Here is a 19,576-nt window from a genome sequence, read left to right as displayed (position 1 = left end):
ACCTTGACGTCGTCGCTGCCCAGGGACGTGATAAGGGTTTCTCAACGTCATTTCCGGTCTTGTTTATAGACGTATTTGAGTAAAGAGGTATGCTTCCGGGGTGAGTTTAGAGCTTCCCCCCTTCAGCTCCCTGACAGGGAAAATCTATCCAAGTCAGCTAAATTTCATAAGTCTGATTTCAGCTTCTGGGGCTGGAAGGGGAAGGAGCCGTATCGAGAAGTTTCTTCTCCATCCAATTGTCTTCGCTCTCCATTCCGCTTCTCCTCTTTCTAGGCTCCCCTCTACCTTTCGCAGAGTCTGTGGAACTCTTCTCGCTTGCTGATTGGCTTTTAAAGGCCACGTGTCTTGCCTTGATGCCGCGCGCGCTTTTGATTTTCCCGCGTAGTAACTCTTGCCGGGGAATCTGGCGCCGCGTGACTGAGCTTGGCTTCTCTGAGCGGCGCGGCGGCGCATGCGCTTTTTGCCCCTGCTCGGAGGGGGGAAATGTCTCCGTTGCCAGGCAACGGTGTGGGGTTCTGTCCTAAACTCACTAGCGCCATCTCTCTGTTTTTATACTTAAATCTCATAGTATCCAGTTTCTGAAAGAATCAGGGTTATCAGCAGCTTCCTTTAAAAAAAAAACACCTAAATTTGATGCACACAGGCAACCTTGTTGTTAAATTTCCAACATATTCTTAAAAAGATAATAAGAGAATAAGGAAATATATGACATATATGTGTGTGCCATCTTCAACTCCTCGAAAGATTCCATCAACGGTCTCTCCGAAAAATATTGCACATCACTTGGGAAGACAGACAAACTAATACCAGTGTACTGGAAGAAGCAACGATCACCAGTGTTGAAGCAATGATTCCTCAACATCATCTTCGTTGGACTGGTCATGCTGTGCGGATGCCTGATGATCGTCTTCCAAAGCAACTACTCTATTCCAAACTTAAAAATGGAAAGCATAATGCTGGTGGTCAACAAAAGAGGTTTAAAGACAAAGGCAAATCTTTAAAAATGTAGTATAAACACCGACAACTGGGAAACACTAGCCTGCGAGTGCTCCAGTTGGAGAACAGCCTTTACCAAGAGTGGGTCCAACACTCAATAAAGCGTTTTCTGCACGTGCTGTAGAGGGAAGTGAGAGGCAGACAGGGCTTTTCCACCAGGGAATGGCACCCACCTAGGAGAACGAAAACTCTGATCCTAAAGCTCCACTGCCTGGCGGGATGCCTTCAGGAGAAGACAAGGCCCAGGAGTAAACCCTACACAAATTCGGAGTGAAGTCCCTAAGGCGGTTGGGTGGCGCCTTGTATGCCTCCTTCTCACAACTCCGGCAGCCAAGCTGGTGCCCAATGCCTTGCTCTCTTTTTCTTTGGACCACATCAGTGAAGCCAAGAGGGGGGGTCTTGCCATCTAAGCAGCCTGGGATTTCCAGGCGCACCGCCCAGGCTTGCGCCCCAGAGAGGTCTCTTCACCCCGAAGGTTAACTCTCTCAAGACAGACAGATGCCAACAACAAAGCTGTGCTGGGTGCAAAGATTTGGAGCGCTGTGACTCACAAAAAAGTTAAACCACTTGAGCTTGCAAATGCAACCCTACTTATCCAAGAGTGAGCCCCCCATTGATTTTAATGGGACTTACTTCTGAGCAGACTTGGGTAGGATTGCATAAGCCTCTCTTGACCTTATTTATTTGATTGATTGATTGATCACATTTGTATACCACCCTGCATCTGAAGATCACAGGGTGGTTTACAGCACAAAAATACAAAACGAGGACACAAAATACATAAAAAAGCAAAAACAAACCAGTAGTCCCTCTTACGGAACCTGTCAGGTCCAGTTGTTTTTTTAGCTTATGTCTAAAGCCATAAGGGACGCAAGTGGCGCTGTGGGTTAAACCACAGAGCCTAGGACCTGCCGATCAGAAGGTCGGCAGTTTGAATCCCCGCGACAGGGTGAGCTCCCGTTGTTCGGTCCCTGCTCCTGCCAACCTAGCAGTTTGAAAGCATGTCAAAGTGCAAGTAGATAAATAGGTACCGCTCCGGCGGGAAGGTGAACAGTGTTTCTGCGTGCTACTCTGGTTCGCCATGCTGGCCACATGACCTGGAAGCTGTCTGCGGACAAATGTCGGCTCCCTCAGCCAGTAAAGCAAGATGAGCGCCACAACCTCAGAGCTGTTTGCGACTGGACCTAACAGTCAGGGGTCCCTTTACCTTAAAGCCATAAAGACTAGAAATTTGACTGTTTCATTTTTTTAAAACTCATTGAAAAAAGAGAGCGAGTTCCCAGTGTAGACTTCCATTATAGAACTGAGACAAAGAAACAGAAAAATAAAATAAAATTGGAGTTTTGAGTATGTGCTGATGAATGAATTGAAAATACCAAATTTTGCACTAGCACAGTATGATAATTTGTACAGATGATAGTAAACTCAACAGCTAAGTTGCAAGTAGTGCTACTTTAAAGCTGCAGATATCAGGTGGTATTGAATGTTTGCCACGCTCCGACTTAAATCCATGTATTTTAATGGGCCTACTTTGAGTATGACTTAGTTAAGTATCACCCATATTATTTCATGATGTTAATACCCCAAGTTTTTATAATGGCAAATGATAGATAGTTATTCTCTGATTTAACACTTTGTAGTTGTGTAATTAACTTTAGACTCTGTGGCTATTCCTATTACTTGCTAGTACTATTTTATTAATGTTATCATTTTTTGTTGTTTCATCATTTTTTGGAACAGGTATATAATATCTTAAGATAAAATTTATATGTTAACAGGTGTCATTTGCTGCATATCTCCAAACATGCATGTTGCTATAAGGCAGAGAGCACAACTGTTCCAAAACCTTTCCCAGAGAAATCTGAGGTGAAACGGCTGGATTGTTGTTGTTGTTGCTGCTGCTGCTTTGCCTGCACCCTCTAAATGTCCATCCCTTTGCTCCATGCACACACACAGGATGGGATCATTCCAGATTTTGGCACGTTTTGCGGCTTTCAAGGATATTACCTCTGTCTCCACTTCGGGCTCCATCTGTCTTTAGCTGACCAGCGAGGAAGAGCGGGTGGGGGGAGCCTTGCGCCAGACCTCTGTCTGTTCATCTCAAATATTTATATCCCTAGAGGTCAGAATCCCAGGATCTCCAACCTTCCCTCCTGCCAGAATTATAGCTCTCTCTTTGCCAAACATGCAATGCATTTAAATAAGCAAGAGCGATCTCTGGGGCAGGAGGAAATTGTCTCTTCTCTCCCCCTCCCACCTTTTCTTTTAACAGAAGCTTGACAAAATTACACTGACGTTATCTCTTCCTTGGCTACCTTCAGATACATCCCAGTTCACTCTCTTCCCTTTCCATCCTGTCTTGAATGGCACCTCTCCACCCCCAGACACTTGAGGGGGGCTTTGGAAGTGGGGGAAGAGAGAGCGGCCCTCCAGATTTTGCAAGCAGCCCTTGCAAGCCAGCTCCTGGAAGTCCCAAAATGGTTGGGGTTGTATCATCTTATGACTTGACCTCTTTCATCCTAGCCGATCCAATGTGCGGGCAGAGCTGATCCATGGATCCTCACATTCGGGATGGAGGAATACCTTATGCTATTTTATTTATTTTAGCTTATTTTTTACCCTTCGGGTCGTAGAGGCTCCGAAGTAGAAGGTGATGCTTAGTCAATGTTTGTGGGGTTTCAAATTCCCCCGGCATTATGAAGTTATCTGAGAGGCCTTCGTTTTTAATGAAAAATAAACGAAACAGGAGATTTATTAAGGATAAATAAATAGGGCCCTCTCTCTCTCTCTCCCCTGCCCTCCCCTCTTCTGGGAAATGAAACTCGCTTTGTTATCCTTTAATAACAACCTTGTGTGTGTGTTTGTTTTTCCACCCAGAGAAAAAACTGCCCGCCCATACATTCTCCTGATGGGTGCCACTCTGCCAGCCTTAGCGGAAGAACTGTTGAGAGAGATAGAAAAGGCTTTTTGCGAGACATCTCACGGTAGGTGGAGGAAGGTATTTGCATCATAGAATTATAGAGTTCGAAGGGACTCCCCAGGGACATCTAGTCCAACCGCTGCAATGCTGGAATCACAGCTAAAGAATCCCTGACAGATGGCTATCCAACCTCTGCTTAAAAGCCTCTAAAGAAGGAGAGTTCACCAGCTTTCCAGGTAGTGGTCCGTTCTACTCTTAATTGGCTCTTACTGTCAGAAAGTTCCCCCTGATGTTTACTCAGAATCTATTTTCTTGTCCTTTGAATTCATTGGTTCGGGTCCTACCCTCTGGAGCGAAAGAAAACAAGATGGATGCATATTCCACGTGACAGCCCTTCAGATATTTGAAGATGGCTCTCATGTCACCTCTCAGTCTTCTCTCCTCCAGGCAAAACTTATTATTATTGTTGTTGTTATTGTTATTATTTGTATTTGTATACCATTGGCTCCCAGTACGCTTCTGAGCACAATTCAAAGTGTTGGTGTTGACCTTTAAAGCCCTAAACGGCCTTGGCCCAGTAGACCTGAAGGAGCGTCTCCACCCCCATCGTTCTGCCCGGACACTGAGGTCCAGCGCTGAGGGCCTTCTGGTGGTTCCCTCACTGCGAGAAGCCAAGTTACAGGCAACCAGGCAGAGGGCCTTCTCGGTGGTGGCACCCGCCCTGTGGAACACCCTCCCACCAGATGTCAAAGAGAAAAACAACTACCTGACATTTAGAAGACATCTGAAGGCAGCCCTGTTCAGGGAAGTTTTTAATGTATTTTTAATCTTTGTTGGAAACTGCCCAAAGTGGCTGGGGAGACCCAGCCAGATGGGTGGGGTACAAATAATAAATTATTATTATTATTATTATTTGTATACCACCCTTCATCTGAAAAACACAAAATAAAAATAAGAACAAGAACAAAACAAACCAATTGCCCCCTCTTCCCACTAACACATTGAGAAGGATTTAGGATGTTAATCAGCCCAAGACCTGGTTGAAGAAGAATGTTTTTGCCTGTCACCTAAAGGTGTATAATGAAGGCACCAGGTGAGCCTCCCTGGGGAGAGCATTCCACAAACGGGGAGCCACCACAGAAAAGGCCCTGTTCTCGTGTCTCCACCCTCCAGACGTCTCGTGGAGGAGGATGCACGTGAAGAAGGGCCTCAGAAGATGATCTCCTGGTCTGGGGCTGTTCATATGGGTAGAGGAGGTCCTTGAGGCATTGTAGTCCTGAGCCATTTAAAGCTTTATAGGTCAAAACCAGCACTTTGAATTGGGCCCAGAAATCAAATGGCAGCCACAGCAGTCAGGCCAGTAGCAGTGTAATATGCTCAAACCGTCTTGCCCCATTGCTGAATTCTGCACCAGCTGAAGTTTCCGAACCGTCTTCAGAGGCAGCCGTATGCTTAATGCATTGCAGTCATCTAGCCTAGAGGTTACCAGAGCTTAGGCAACAGAGGTTAGGCTGTCCCTGTCCAAATAGGGGTGCCAGCTGAAGCTGCTGGGAGACGCTCCACGCCATGGAGCCTCAAACAATAGCAAAGGACCCAGAATTACCCCCAAGCAACATACCCACTCCTTCAGAGTGTAGCCCAGGGGTTGGCAAGGCTTACTGGGCATGGGCCAGATCACTCCCGCGGAGATCCTCCGTGGGCTGGACCGGTGCAATGCGACGCCAAATATCACATCTGCGCATGTCTGCGGCACCATAAATTGCTTCTGTGCATGCCCAGATGCCGAAAATCACACCTATGCAGAAGCCATTTCTGGCACAGCGGACATGCCCAGATGTGATATCCGGCATCTGGGCATGCACAGAAGCAATTTCCAGAGCCGTGGAAGAGAGCTACCGCACTGTGCCAGTTTAGCGCAGCACACAGGGACTCACCAGTCAGGTGGCTCAATTCGGGGGTGGCTCATGGGCCGGTTAAACCGCCTTCGTGGTCTGCTTCTGGCCCATGGGCCTTAGGTTGCCCACCCCTGGTGTAGCCCCATCAAGAGCAGGCAACCTCCCCTCCCTCTGGTCTCGCAGTGCCTCTGTCTTATCTGGATGGAGCTTCCGTTTGTGGGTTGCCATCGCCTCTCCCACCCCTCCTCGCCAGCAGAGAGTGCCACAGCCCTGCCAACCATGCGGATATTCTAAGCAGCGGCGCAGATCAGGCTTGAGCCAGAATCCTCCCCGCTCCCCCCTCAGCCTTGGCTGGTTGTCGAGACAGGCGTGGAAGTATTATTGTCCTCTGCATGGCAGATTAGGGAGCTATTTCAATAACCCACACAGAACGATTCCCCACCCCCAATATCTAGAGTTTCTCTTAATCCTCCGTGGTGCCTGCCGAGCCAGAGAGCCTGTATAATGACGTTTATATTTGGGCTTGGGCTGAAACCCAAACCCCATTCCTGCTAGGACTAGTGGTGCCTGCCACCCCCAATGGTTTGCCTTGCTCCGGGAGCGCAATATGGTTTGCACGGAAACCTCTGCTGAAGTGGAGTAGAATGCAAACAGCTTTGTGCTGCCTGGAGCAAGGCGTGCTCCAGAAAAGCAATGAATGGGGCAGGTGGGCGCAGTTTATTGGGAACAGCCTCATGGGCCAAATTGGGACTCTTCCTTCTGGCTCCTTCCCGTGGGCCAGAGGTTCTACTCCCCCGATCTAAAAATGTGTGGCACAAGAGGAAAAAGGAACCGGAGGGATGAGGGGAAAGCAAGCGCAAGCATTGGGAGGACCTGTATGGACAAGTACAAAAACCAGTTATAAATTAAATATCTCATCAGGGATCCCGACGTAGTTTTCAGTAATGTAAACTGAGCTTGCCTGTGGGTTTTTTTGCACCAAAATCCACTCCTGGTTCCCCTCCGGCTACTCCAGCCTTATTCATTTTAGCAGCCTTGATTTAGGAAGGTGGGTAAAACTTCATTGCTGTGGCTGTTGTTAAACAACCAGCCAGAAGCATTTGCAGATCTGCGCAGAGATTTTATAAGAGCTCCTAATTGACATTCTGTGCCCTTCCCAGTACCTTGCTGTGGGCCAAAATTAACGTTGCTTTTTCTCCTTCTTTTTTCCAGTTCCTGATGACCTCCTCCTGGCGTGAGTAGTTGCTAAGGGGCTTTCGTTTGTGGCCCTAACATAATGTAAACAGTTAAAAATACTTAACGTTCACACAGCAAAATAATGTATACAGAAGGGAGCTTGCATAAAATGACATGCATCCATGAAAATCATATACAAAATGCAAGATCTGAGATGTTGCAATGGTAGGTTTTGTTTACAAGGGTAAACGAAACATTGCAAATAAGAATTTTAAAATAAAATATATAAATGCATTGCAATAGGGGACATTGCTCGCGAAAATGTTTGTATCAGGATAATCAGGATAAACTCACATCAATATGCTGTTGAATTTTCTTTAAAAAAAAACAACAATTGCAGACTCTTGCAGAAATGGATAGAACTGAACTGAGTCGGGGGGAGAAGCAGAGAAATCGAAATTGACCTATCCCTAGTTCCGAGTGCTCCTTGCAACTAATGTTGAACAATGTTATTTCCCTAGGAGGTTATGCTCTCCCCACATATACAGCATTTGTACCCCGTACGTCAGCCAAAAAAGGATCCTGGTGACTTACAAGCAATCAGTTCAAACAGTCCCTGCCTGTAGGTTTACAATATGAAAGAACACGACACACGAGGGAAGTGGAATAAATCAAACTCGGGCACCAGATATTAAGCAGTTGTTCTTACCAGCTGGCAAAGTTCAGGGTTAGGAGGTGGAGCAGGGTTTTGGGCAAAGCTGGTGGGTTATGCTAGGGATCTCTGACACCACTATACGAGTTTTCGCACTTGAGTGCATCTTATTGTCTTGGTTTGTTTACCTAATTCCATTTATGTCCCTCCAAGGAGAGCGAGCTGGTGTTCTGTGTTTCTCCTACCTACTGTTTTATCCTCACAACAACCTTTTGAGGTAGGCTAGGCAGAGAGGCTGTGACTGGCCCATGTTCGCCCAGTGAGAGCTTCACAGCCAATCTGAGATTTCAACCCCAGTTTTCTAGGTACACTTTTAACCGCTATACCACACTGGCTTTCAACACCCCACAGTTTTTTGCCTCGTCCACATGGGTTGCTAGCCGTTTCTGAAACAACAGTAATAAATAAGTTTCTAGCCCTCATTAGAGAAACACCCGCTGAAAATATGTGAGCCGTTTTCTCCTTTAAGGCTTCAAAAGAAGGACTTAGTCTGGAAAGGGAAAGGTTAAGGAAATGGGAGGAATCAGCTCGGTAATAATTTTGAGAGAGGAGAGTGATGTTCCATGAAAAAGAGAACCTCCATCACTTATTTGGGCTGTTTCTGCTCTCTCTTCCCCATTCTTCCCTCTGGATTTTCTTCCGCCAGCTGTTCCATTCTTGAGTTGTCACCAGCTTCCTGCTCGTGCAAAGACAGAACAACTTTTTTCTTTTTTTAAAGGAATGGCATTTATAAAAGGGGCTTGGATTCTGAGTTTGGAAACAGACAGCCTTGTGGGCCTCCAGAGATCCTTGACCACCCTCTCTTTCCAAGTCCTGATCCTGCACCCGGCTGCGCTCTTTCATATATGCTTGCATTTCTGACTCTCCGATTCACGGCATTAAGTGCAAGTCCATCTGCCAGCCGTTCCGTGACGTAGAGATTAGGGTCAACTGTTCTGTGCAGCCTTTAAAATCCCTTGAGTTCTGTCCCGGGCTCGCAGGCGGAATTAGATCTGCTCTTCCCAGAATAGAAAGCCCGTCTTTCTGATACTGTTTTCAAACTGGGCCCTTCGGCCGAAAGCCACCTCCTTTCGTTTTAAAAGTTTGCAACTGCAGTCGGTACGGCATCAAGGCAAAACTCCACGTTGTACACCAAGCCGCCTTTGGTACATCACATCCTCATGCCCCCAGAGCCCAAGCCGAGAGGATGTCCTCGCCTAAAATAACAGCTAAAATCTCCCTAGTCTGTCGGACAGTGGGTTACGTCCTCCTCCTAATCACACAGCCTCTCCTGACGTTGGTCGTGTGTGGTAACTGTGTCATCACTGGATTAAGGCTTCTTGGGGAGGGCATTAAATCATCGCATCGCGCTCTCGGGATTTGCAGGGATGTTGTTCCTCGGTTTGGCAGGTGTTTGCTCATCCCCGCGAAATGATTTCTGCCAGAGTCCCCAAACCCGCAAACTTCATTTGACAGCCGCACTGTGTAAAAGGATTTGTCGGTTCGGAGGAAAACCACACCACCCTTTCTTTGCAAGTTTCCCTTCCCCGTCATCGCTCGCCACAGGCGACCAGGAAATTTGGCTGTGTTAATAGATTGCTGTTGGGGTTCTTCTCAGTAATGTATTAACAGCACAAAGCCTACTCACAAAAATCAGACAGGAGAACATCTGAATTCAGCGGGGCTCACGTACGTTTAGGATTGCGGCTCGGGGATGATATCCAATCAACCTGTTCCACAGGTACAAGGATTTACACTTGCACAGTGGAATTTCCCCCTCCCCCTATGCATCCTGTGCCCCCCCAATACCTGCTCTGGAAGGTTGAGGGAACCCCTGGAACAGGTTTAGGGCATGGAGTGAAGGGGAGCATTAGTCCTGACGCAGATGGGATGAATTACTTAGCACTACTCTGGCCAAAACCCTAAACATCAGTAATAAGGTGTCTTGAAATCCAACAGGTGTTTAAAACTGCATGCCAGTTTGGCTGGGCAGTGTGGTGCAGTGGTTGGAGCCAGGCTGAGGAACTGGTGGCTTCATGACGCTTTAGCTGGACTCCCAGCTCCTCTTAGGGGTGATGGCAGTTGCAGTCCAGCAACATCTGGCGGCGTGCAGGTGCCCCATGTATCTGAGCAGGACTAAAGGGAGCTGGGTTCGAATCCCTCCTGGGTGACTTTGGGCCAGTTCCTTTCTCTCAGCCACGTATTGTGGGGAAGGGTGAAATGTAAAAAAAAAAAAGCTGGATAGCTCAGTTGGTAAGAGCATGAGCCTCTTAATCTCAGGGTCCTGGGTTTGAGCCCCACATTGGACAAAAGATTCCTGCACTGCGGGGGTTGGACTAGATGACCCTCGGGGTCCCTTCCAACTCCACAGTCCTAGGATTCTCTGATTTAAATATCCAAGAGGATTAAACCTCAAACAGGACCTCTCGGTTTCAAACCCATTTAGCTTTACAGTGGGGCCTCGCAAGACGAAATTAATTCGTTCTGCAAGTTTTTTCTTCTTGCGAGTTTTTCGTCTTGCGAAGCACGGTTTCCCATAGGAATGCATTGAAAATCAATCAATGCGTTCCTATGGAGACCGTCCGGGGACAGAGGGGAAGCGCCGCGCGCAAAACGAAGACACAGCGCGTCTTCCCCGCTGTCCCCGGACCTGTTTAAAGCAAGGGGCGGCGGGGAGAAGATTGCTTCTCCCCGTTGCCTGCCCCGCAATCTCCGGGGACAGAGGGGAAGGCGCGCGCACGCCTTCCCCTCTGTCCCCGGACCTGTTTTAAAGCAAGGGAAGGGGCAGCGGGGAGAATCGCTTCTCCCCGTTGCTGCCCCTTGGTTCAAAAGGGGTCCGGGGAGAGAGGGGAAGGTGCGCGCGCCTTCCCCTCTGTCCCCGGAGATTGCAGGGCAGGGAACGGGGAGAAGCGATCTTCTCCCTGCCGCCCCTTGCTTCAAAAGAGGTCTGGGGACAGCTCTTCGTTTTGCGAAGCAAGCCCATAGGGAAATGCGTCTTGCGAAGTGGCTAAGAAAACGAAAAACTCCTTTGCCTAGCGAGTTTTTCGTCTTCCGAGGCGTTCGTCTTGCGGGGCACCACTGTATAGTGTAAACACCGCCCCAGAGCATTTGGGCAGCGGGGGCAGAACTCGGCGGTTAGAAGCTTAACCCGGCACCTTTTCCTTCTTCCCAGGCTGAAGTTCATCTTTGGGGCTTCTGCCGTCCCTGCTCTGGACTTGGTGGAGCGCCAGTCAGTCACACGGATCACATCTCCCAGCGGAAGGCAGGTCTACCAGGTACGACCCCCCAAAGGTCTTGTCTTGCCGGCAGCGGGTGTGCAATGTGGGCTGAGGCTGGCGTGGGCACTGGCTTCCTGAAACCCTGGTGGCACTGAAATATCCCCCTTAGCAAGCGTTAGGAGGCCTCAGTGACAGAAGCATTGCTTTGCATGCAGAAGGTCTCCCAGCTTCAGTCCCCAGAATCTCTGGGTATGTCTGGCAATACTATGCTAGGTGGCCTCTGCTTAAGGCAGCTTCCTTTGCTCCTTCTGATAAGAGGCAAGGGTGCCTTTGCCAACCTGGTGCCCTCCACATGTTCTGGGTCACAGCTCCCGTCAGCCCTGGCTGGATTAAAACGTCCGCATCAGTTGATAACAGGATCCCGGGGCAATGTTGTAAGAAGGACGATGAGGAACCAGGAAGGAGCGACAGTCAGGGTGGGGGAGATCTCGCAGTTAATACACCCGGAGTCTGCCCAGCGAACCGTCTGTGTTCAAAGACAGCCGCCGTCTCTGGTGTCTTAGGGAAGAAATAATAATTGAAAAGCTCACTTCTTAAACCGGCAGACAGGGTCCCTCCCGGTCAAGTAAGCCAAGATGAGCTGTCGGCTGCTGCTTCCTTCTAGAAAGCAGCCTCAGGCCTCTGAAGAACCACAGCCGGACAGCTCCTTCGCTCCCTGTTCACTTAAAACATGGGTAGGCAAACGAAGGCCCGGGGGCAGGATCCAGCCCAATTGCCTTCTAAATCCGGCCTGCCGACGGTCCTGGAATCAGCGTGTTTTTACATGAGTAAAATGTGTCCTTTTATTTAAAATGCCTCTCTGGGTTTTTTGTGGGGCATAGGAATTCGTTCTCCCCCCCCCAAAAAAAAAAAATAGTCCGACCCCCCACAAGGTCTGAGGGACAGTGGACCAGCCCCCTGCTGAAAAAGTTTGCTGGCCCCTGGCTTAAAAGATTCCTTATGCATGATGTCCCAGGAAACGCAGTTGTGAAAAAGCAGATTGAATAATTACTATTGTTTAAATACATAAGAAGCATCCCAAATGGAACCAAACAGTATAAATTCAGCTGAGAGATGGGCCCCACAAAACAAAGTATCTTAGCTCTTTAAAAAGGGGTGGGGTGGGATTTAACATTCAGGAACTAAAACAAAACATAGTAAAATAATAAATACAAAGAAAGGTCAACAAAATACCCCACTAAAAAATAAGGCATTCGGGTGAGCACTCAGTACAGTGATGAAAAACTTTTTAAAAAAAGATATTTATTAAAATTTCAACATATTACAAAAATAAGCAAAAAGAGAAAGAAGAAATAAAGGAAAAAAATAAAAAATGAAAATACAAGATAAAAACAATTAAAAAACAGATTACTCTTTCCATGTCTTATCTTTCATTTGCTTGTTTCCCCGACCTCCTCACACCTCCCTTTTTGTATTCCAGTTCAAATTAGTTAGTTCAGCAAATCCTTTCCCTCTTTGATTTTATCTTAATCTCTTATCTTAAAATATAATAACTTTAAATTATCACCTGTTGACAATCCATTTTTACATATTCCTTTTAACATTGCTGCTAAAAACCACTTAACTTCAATCCAACATCATTCTAACATTCATTAATTTTGCAATATTTCTGTAAATAGTATTTAAATTTCTTCCAATCTTCTTCCACCGACTCTTCTCCCTGGTTCAGTGATGAAAAACTGTCCATCATTTAGAAGTATTTTGCGTCACATTGGCCGTGACATAAATGAATGGAAAATTGTGGGAGGTATCTTAGCTCTCAAAGGCCAAGTAGAGAGTTGGGTCTTCAGCCCCATGGCAGAAGCTGTGTGTTAGATGCCAGACGCAGCTCTCTGGGGAGGGAGTTTGAAGAATCTGGGGCTGCTGCAGACAAGGCCCTCTCCTAGGTCCTAATTCCCCACATCGCCACCATGACTAGCACAGCCATTGATCGCCTTCCCCTCATGAATTTGTCTAATCCTCTCATAAAAAGCCATACATATGCCCCGCGGAGGACCTTAAGGTCCACAAATGACAACATTTTGGAGGTCCCAGGTCGCAAGGTGGTTAGATTGGTCTCAACTAGGGCCAGGGCCTTTTCAGTACTGGCCCCGATGTGGTGGAACACTCTGTCACAAGAGACTAGGGCCCTGTGGGACTTGACATCTTTCCGCAGGGCCTGCAAGATGGAGCTGTTCCGCCTGGCCTTTGGTTTGGACTCAGTCTGACCCTTATGTTTCCCTCCCCTTATGGTCTGGATCTATCGGCTACTTTTAAAATGAGGCTGCATTTTAAATTGCATTTTAAATTGGTTCCCCCTCCCCATTATGTTTTTACTGTGATTTTATTGGTGTTAGCCGCCCTGAGCCCAGCTCTGGCCGGGGAGGGCGGAGTATAAATAAAATTTATTATTATTATTATTATTATTATTATTATTATTATTATTATTACATGTTGACGGCCGTCACTGCCTCCTGCGGGAGAGAGTTCTGCAGTTGGCCGCTCTGCGCTGTGTCCTGCTGAAGCCCTTTCTTTTCTCTGTCTGGTTCTTCCACCATTTTGCTTCCTTGGGGGGCCCATGGGTTTCTGGTCTTACAAGACACCTGGGCTCTTCTATGCCCTCTGTGGTAATGGGCAACCATAGCTGTTGATGGGTTGCAGTGTGAGATAACTGGGTGTTTGCGTCTGTCTTTGCTGGAGAGAAGTTGCTTCATCTTCCAGTCCCCACCCCCTTCAGCTTCTCTGATCTGTTTGTTTGCTCCTGCTAATTCACGTCCTTTTTTTTTTTAATTTTTAAAGGAAAAGATAACTTTCATCTCAATTACCTATTATTTCTGTGGCAGCCTGCCCCCAGAGCAGTAAATAAGTGGATTAGGCCTGCCAGGCTGAAATATCGTCTGGGGCTCCTCCCGAGCCCTTGGACCAAAACAGGAGCCAGATTAACTGCGTGACGGATGACACCCGGAGCTGGAGCGGTTGTGTCTGTTGGTCACATGCCAGTTTTGCATCCCTTCTCTGTCCGCCCCCGGCTTGGATGAGTAGGCGGCTCAGCGCTCTCTTCCTCTGCCGCAGCGGCTCCTAACCCTACGTGCGAGGTGGACCCGCAGCAGAACTGGAGCGGATGCGTCTGTTGGTCACACGCCAGCCTTTTCCTCAGGCACTTTGGTGGGGCTGAATAGCAATCCCCCCCCCCCAAAAGAGAGAGAGAGAGAGAGAGAGAGAGAGAGAGAGAGAGAGAGAGAACCCTCACATTGTGCCCAATCTGGAGTCAATTCAGGACAGCTCGGCTCGGAAGTATGTTCCTCTGGCTCGCTTTGGTACCTCAGGACATTGGCGCCTCAGGCCTGACGCCCCGACACTCCGGAACCAGGCCATCTTAACACAGGCCTCCCCATGGGATGCTCTGACTGCCTCAGGGAAGACTGGCAGACCCTCCCACCCCCTCAAAGGAACACGAGGAGAAAAGAAAATATTAGCATCTTCCTTTTTCCACCCCCCACCCCCCAAAAAAAACCCTGGAAGCATTTTCCGGGCCCCAGAGACTTGATCTTTCAAATTCCGAACAGTTAGAACCGCTTCACAAGACATCCGTTCTTTTTTGTTTCCGTTACCGGAGACTTCTTTTGAAAATAATGATTTTCTAAAAATTCACTCGTGCCGTTGGCGTCCGAGGAAGGATACTACTGGGTGCAGTGGGAAGCATGTTTGTCCGTGGGTTCTCTTTTTTTCATTATGGCATTCAATATCTCACCCTTCCTTCCGTAGGGTGAGTGGATAGAGAGAACCTTTGGACTACAATTCCCATCATCCACAAAGCTGTGGCCGATGGGTGTTGTAGTCCAAAACAACCCAGAGGCTTGAACATGTGGACGTCCAGGAAAGCTGAATTTTGGAAGGTTCAGGACAGATAAAAGAAAGCACTTCTTCACGCAGCCCAGAGTTAAACTACGGAACTCCCTCCCACTGGAGGCAGCGATGGCCATCAACTTGGAAACTGCAGGAGGGGAGAGCCACTCTTGTGCTCAGGTCCTGCTTGCTGGTTTCCCATGTTTTAAATCTTTTATGTTTTTAGCTGTTTTTATTTTTATCTGTAAGCTGCCTTGAGTCCCTGTCAGGGGTAAAGGTAAAGGTAAAGGTAAAGGTACCCCTGCCCGAACGGGCCAGTCTTGTCAGACTCTGGGGTTTGTGCGCCCATCTCACATCTATAGGCCGGGGGCCAGCGCTGTCCGGAGACACTTCCGGGTCACGTGGCCAGTGTGACAAAGCTGCATCTGGCGAGCCAGCGCAGCACACGGAACGCCGTTTACCTTCCCGCTGGTAAGCGGTCAGGGGTAAAACTGGGGTATAAATAAAAAAAAATTGTGTTGATGATGATGTTATGTTCCAGGAGCTGAGGGTACCCTCGAATGAGACCGTTTTCACGACGACCCTGTGAGGCGGGCTGGGCTGGGAGCAAGCGACTGGCCCAAAGTCTTCACTGTGGTGTAGTGGTTAAGAGCAGTAGTCTCGTAATCTGGTGAACCGGGTTCGCTTCCCCGCTCCTCCACATGCAACTGCTGGGTGACCTTGGGCCACTCACACTTCTCTGAAGTCTCTCAGCCCCACTCACCTCACAGAGTGTTTGTTGTGGGGCAGGAAGGGAAAGGAGAACGTTAGCCGCTTTGAGACTCCTTCGGGTAGTGATAAAGCGGGATATCAAATCTAAACTCTTCTTCTTCACGGGTCAAGGGTGGCGGATCTGAGCCTGGGTCTGACGCAGACTCCTATTTCTAACTCCCCAGCCCACCTCAATCCTTCAGGCTTTCATATAACCCACGTTAGATACGGCTCTCCTTTTGTGCGTGTTACAAATAATATGTTTTCCCTCCTTCTGCCCACAGGTGGTTGGAAGCTCAGGCAAACACTACACTTGTTACGCCTCCTGCCACTTTTGCTCTTGCCCGGCCTTCATGTTTTCTGTCCTCCGGAAGGGCGACAGTCTTGTGGTGAGTCTGACCGGCAAGGAGGAATGTCAGGGCAAGAGGCTCTGCGATGGCAAGACAGGTAGAGCAGGGTGGAGAATCCTAGCAGTGAGGCAGCTCTCGTGCAGCCCACTCCAACCCGGAGCTCTCTGAGTTGTTTCGGACTACAACTCCCATCAGCCACAGCTTTGTGGATGATGGGAATTGTAGTCCAAAACTATCACCAGCCCCCGGATTGTACAGCCACTTGGATGAAGGGAGTTGTCGCCCAACAGCATATTGAGAGTCGCTTCCTTTTTCTCATTGCTCCTTCTGCAAAGGAGGAATTATTGAGCTCAAAAGACTAGTAGAGAGGGAACGTGGCTCAGTGGGCAGCGTCTGTGCTTTCCTATGCAAAGCCTGCCAGGTTCAGTCTCCTAGCAGCTCCTATGAAAAAGGGATTGTGTTGCAAGGGGCCTAGGGAAGACCTCGCCTCAGAAAGGGAAATTGCAGAGCTAGGAAGGGGCAGCAGAGATGATCAAGGGATTGGAGCAACTCTCCTGTGGAGGAAAGGCCATAATGTTTGGGCCTTTTTTGTTTAGGGGAAGAAAGGCAAGGAGATACGATAGAGGTCGATAGAATTGTGCCTGGCATCGAGAAAGGGGATAGTGTGTCATTTTTCTCTGTTCCTCATACAGAGAAGCTGAATGTTGGAAGACTCAGGACAGACAAGAGAGTTTCTTCACACAACACAGGGTTAAACTGTGGCTTTGTGGCCACAAGTAGCCACCAATTTGGATGGCTTTAAGAGGCGATTTAAGAGGGGGACACAGGTGGCGCTGTGGGTTAAACCACAGAGCCTAGGGCTTGCCGATCAGAAGGTCAGCAGTTCGAATCCCCTCGATGGGGTGAGCTCCCATTGCTCGGACCCTGCTCCTGCCAACCTACCAGTTCGAAAGCACCTCAAAGTGCAAGTAGATAAATAGGTACCACTCCAGCGGGAAGGTAAACAGTGTTTCCGTGCGCTGCTCTGGTTTCACCAGAAGCGGCTTAGTCATGCTGGCCACATGACCCCGGAAGCTGTCTGCGGACAAACGCCAGCTCCCTGGGCCAATAAAGCGAGATGAGTGCCACAACCCCAGAGTCGGCCATGACTGGACCTAATGGTCAGGGGTCCCTTTACCTTAAGATACGATTAGACAAGCTCATAGAGAATACTGCTAGATCAGAGGCTGCAAGCCATGCTGGCTGTGCACTGCTGGAAACAGTACGCTGGGAAGAACCATGCATGGAAGAGAGCTGTTGTGCTCCTCTCCTGTGAGGACAGGATCCTGGACAAGATGGGCTTGTGGTGGTGGTGGTGGGGGACTGGTCCAACAGCCAGGGTCTCTTCAGATGTGCCCCCACCCCGGCCTGAGACTCCCAGCGGCAAAGAGAGGCTTGTTTTTCAGCCTGCGTTAGAAAGCATCCTGTCTCTGCTCTGGGCACTTGGCTGCGCTGCTAACAGTTCTCGTTCCTCCCTTGCAGTGTAAGCACCTTCTTGCCGTCTACCTCAGCCAGGCACTCGGGTCCTGCCAGGAGCTGACTGTCCCAGACAAGCAGCTGACCAGACTCTTGTTGCAAGAGGAGGAGGAAGAAAGATGAAGACCTCAGCTTGGGTTTCGAGAGAGAATCCTCTTCTGCTCCTCTACGGACAGCCTCCGAGATTCAGTAAGGGAACAGAGAGCCTGTGTGGCCGTCTGGACACTGCTGGACTCCAACTCCCATCAGCCCTTGCAGTTAGCAGTGGCTGGTGGTGAGGGATGCTGGGCGTTGTGGTCCAAGCAGACCTGCTCTAAGAAGCAGCAGTGAATGCTCCACAGGAGTGATGCCTCTGTTTGGAAGAGGCCTTCCCTCTGGAGAGAAGGGAATCCGGAAGTCCTTAGACTCCAACTCCCATCAGCCCTTGCTGCCAGCAATGGCCAGTGATGTTGGGGGTTTGAATTTGACATTGTCCGAAGGGCCACGGGGTCTCAAGAAAGGGGCGAGGGCCTTAACCCAAACTGGGATCAATGAAAGATTATATCCCCCTGCTCTCGCTGTCCGTCTGGCTTCTGGAGGAAGCAGGCAGACGTCTACCTTGCACCTTGTAATTGCTCCATGCAGAGACCTGATTATTTTAGGGTCACATTACAATTTTTGTATATGTGCATGCAGGAAAATGAAAGCTTTTATGTGTGTTGGTGGGGTGTGGAGGGTTTAAATCCTCCCAGGGCCACCAAACGTAAGTCCGGTTCTGCGTTCCCAAGCTGAATGTGTCTGCTGAGCTTCTGTGGGGGCACATTTGAATGTAGAACTCCACCCTGCGCTCAGCTTCCTGAACCAATCAGCTTTGTTTCAAGTTTCTAGTCCTTATTACTGGGAAGAGAATGCTGCTGTGATGTATATAGAGAGAGAGCCGATACAGGTGGTTGTTTTTCCAGGCAGGGGCTGCATGCCAGAGGTGAGCTAGGCCACCTATTTTCCCTCTTCTCTTTGCCACCCCTTCTCTCGCTCTCTCTCTTTCGCCTTTCTTTCTCTCTTTCCCTCTCTTCTTTCCTTTCCCAGAAGGCTGCCCATGGGAGAGGCAGATCACTCTGACCTAAACTCATCGCTTGCAGACAGCCTTTCCCCTCTTACCAGTGCAACCTTTTCACCCCATCCTTCCCTCTTTCTCTCGCCCAGCTCCTACCTCACCTTAAATCAGACTGTGGAGCTCTGAGTATTTGCGTAGGAGAGAGAAGCCGCACGTTCTGTCCCAATACCAGCACTCAGCCCTGAAACTCGCCAAGTGATCTTGGGCCAGGCACTCGGACAAAATGTCTAACCGATCTCCCAGGGTTGCTGTGAGGACAAAATTCAGAGGACAACAGTGGGTGCCCCCTGGGTTTCCTTGCAGGGAAAAGGCAGGGTGCCATTTAGAAGCCAGGGGTCAAGTGTCGCCTGTCCCAAACCACAGAACACGCTTCCAGCAGAGATACGGCAGGCACCCTCACTTTTTGACTCTCAGGCGGCTCTTGAATATCTTTTCGCGCCGACCGGCCATTTTGCAGCTCTTCCTTTTTGACTCTGATGAGCCACTCAGCTTAATGGTTATCCATTTATCTTTCAAATGGCATTTTGTGTTTTTAGCACTTTACCCCACCCTGATATTCCACGAAATAGCTGTACAGGAATACTTCTCTCTGCAATAAAAAGCTAAATTTAAATAAAGTAATAAATAGTTGGAAGGCTGTGACAGGTGACATCTGATGAAACCTCAGAAGCCAGAGGAATAGTTAAATATAAGTTTTGTTTGGGTTTGAGATTTTTTTGAGGTGGGTGGGTGGGTGCTTGAATGCATTAGCCCCCGCCCCCCCAAACTGTAGTAATGCATACAGGGGTTCGGATTTTTCTCACTGAGGAAATGACAGCATCATACATTTACCTCCAGCAAAAGTGACTACCTGTCAAGGCTGCCCATTCCATTCACAGCTCTGATTAGACAGCCTTTTCTCTCTTGGTATCAGATATAACCCAAAAAGCACCATGCTCAAGTTTTCAGGCAAATTAAAACACAGTACACTGACAGTGATGTCGATTTTGGCCCTCAACAACTCTCCTTTATTAAAGGAAGAAACGCTGTCACTAGGTTCCCTCCTTTCTCAATTAATACCAGTTTGTTCAGTCAATTCCCCCCCATC

General features: G+C 48.6%; 1 protein-coding gene across 3 annotated transcripts; it reads left to right on the top strand.

Annotated features, from left to right (window-relative positions):
* The first annotated feature begins 5 nt into the window (after positions 1–5).
* On the top strand, positions 6–19,255 carry ZSWIM7 (zinc finger SWIM-type containing 7). 3 transcript variants are annotated; one of them, XM_082201999.1, is made up of 6 exons: positions 6–27; positions 3,876–3,980; positions 7,024–7,045; positions 10,851–10,953; positions 15,816–15,920; positions 17,403–19,255. In XM_082201999.1, exons 2-6 carry the CDS (start codon positions 3,905–3,907, stop codon positions 17,517–17,519), a joined length of 423 nt encoding a protein of 140 aa, XP_082058125.1. In that variant the 5' UTR covers positions 6–27; positions 3,876–3,904; the 3' UTR covers positions 17,520–19,255. The 3 variants fall into 3 exon arrangements, with proteins under 3 accessions (XP_082058125.1, XP_082058126.1, XP_082058127.1); XM_082202000.1 differs by lacking the exon at positions 6–27 and adding an exon at positions 7,509–7,609 and having other exon boundaries at positions 3,892–3,980; XM_082202001.1 differs by lacking the exons at positions 6–27; positions 3,876–3,980; positions 7,024–7,045 and adding an exon at positions 7,052–7,212.
* Positions 19,256–19,576: the final 321 nt, after the last annotated feature.

Source organism: Podarcis vaucheri, assembly GCF_965113315.1.
Source record: "Podarcis vaucheri genome assembly, chromosome: 15".
Taxonomy (NCBI): Eukaryota; Metazoa; Chordata; class Lepidosauria; order Squamata; family Lacertidae; genus Podarcis; species Podarcis vaucheri.
Note: the sequence above shows the minus strand (reverse complement) of the source record. Positions and strands in the feature narration are given on the sequence as shown.

What these genes read in the sequence shown, in the direction of transcription:
- ZSWIM7 (XM_082201999.1), top strand. Translation starts at nt 3,905, where the DNA reads ATGGGTGCCACTCTGCCAGCCTTAGCGGAAGAACTGTTGAGAGAGATA. An exon ending in CCTGATGACCTCCTCCTGGC is followed by an intron (nt 7,046 to 10,850) that starts GTGAGTAGTTGC and finishes CCTTCTTCCCAG; the next exon opens with GCTGAAGTTCATCTTTGGGG. An exon ending in GCGGAAGGCAGGTCTACCAG is followed by an intron (nt 10,954 to 15,815) that starts GTACGACCCCCC and finishes TTCTGCCCACAG; the next exon opens with GTGGTTGGAAGCTCAGGCAA.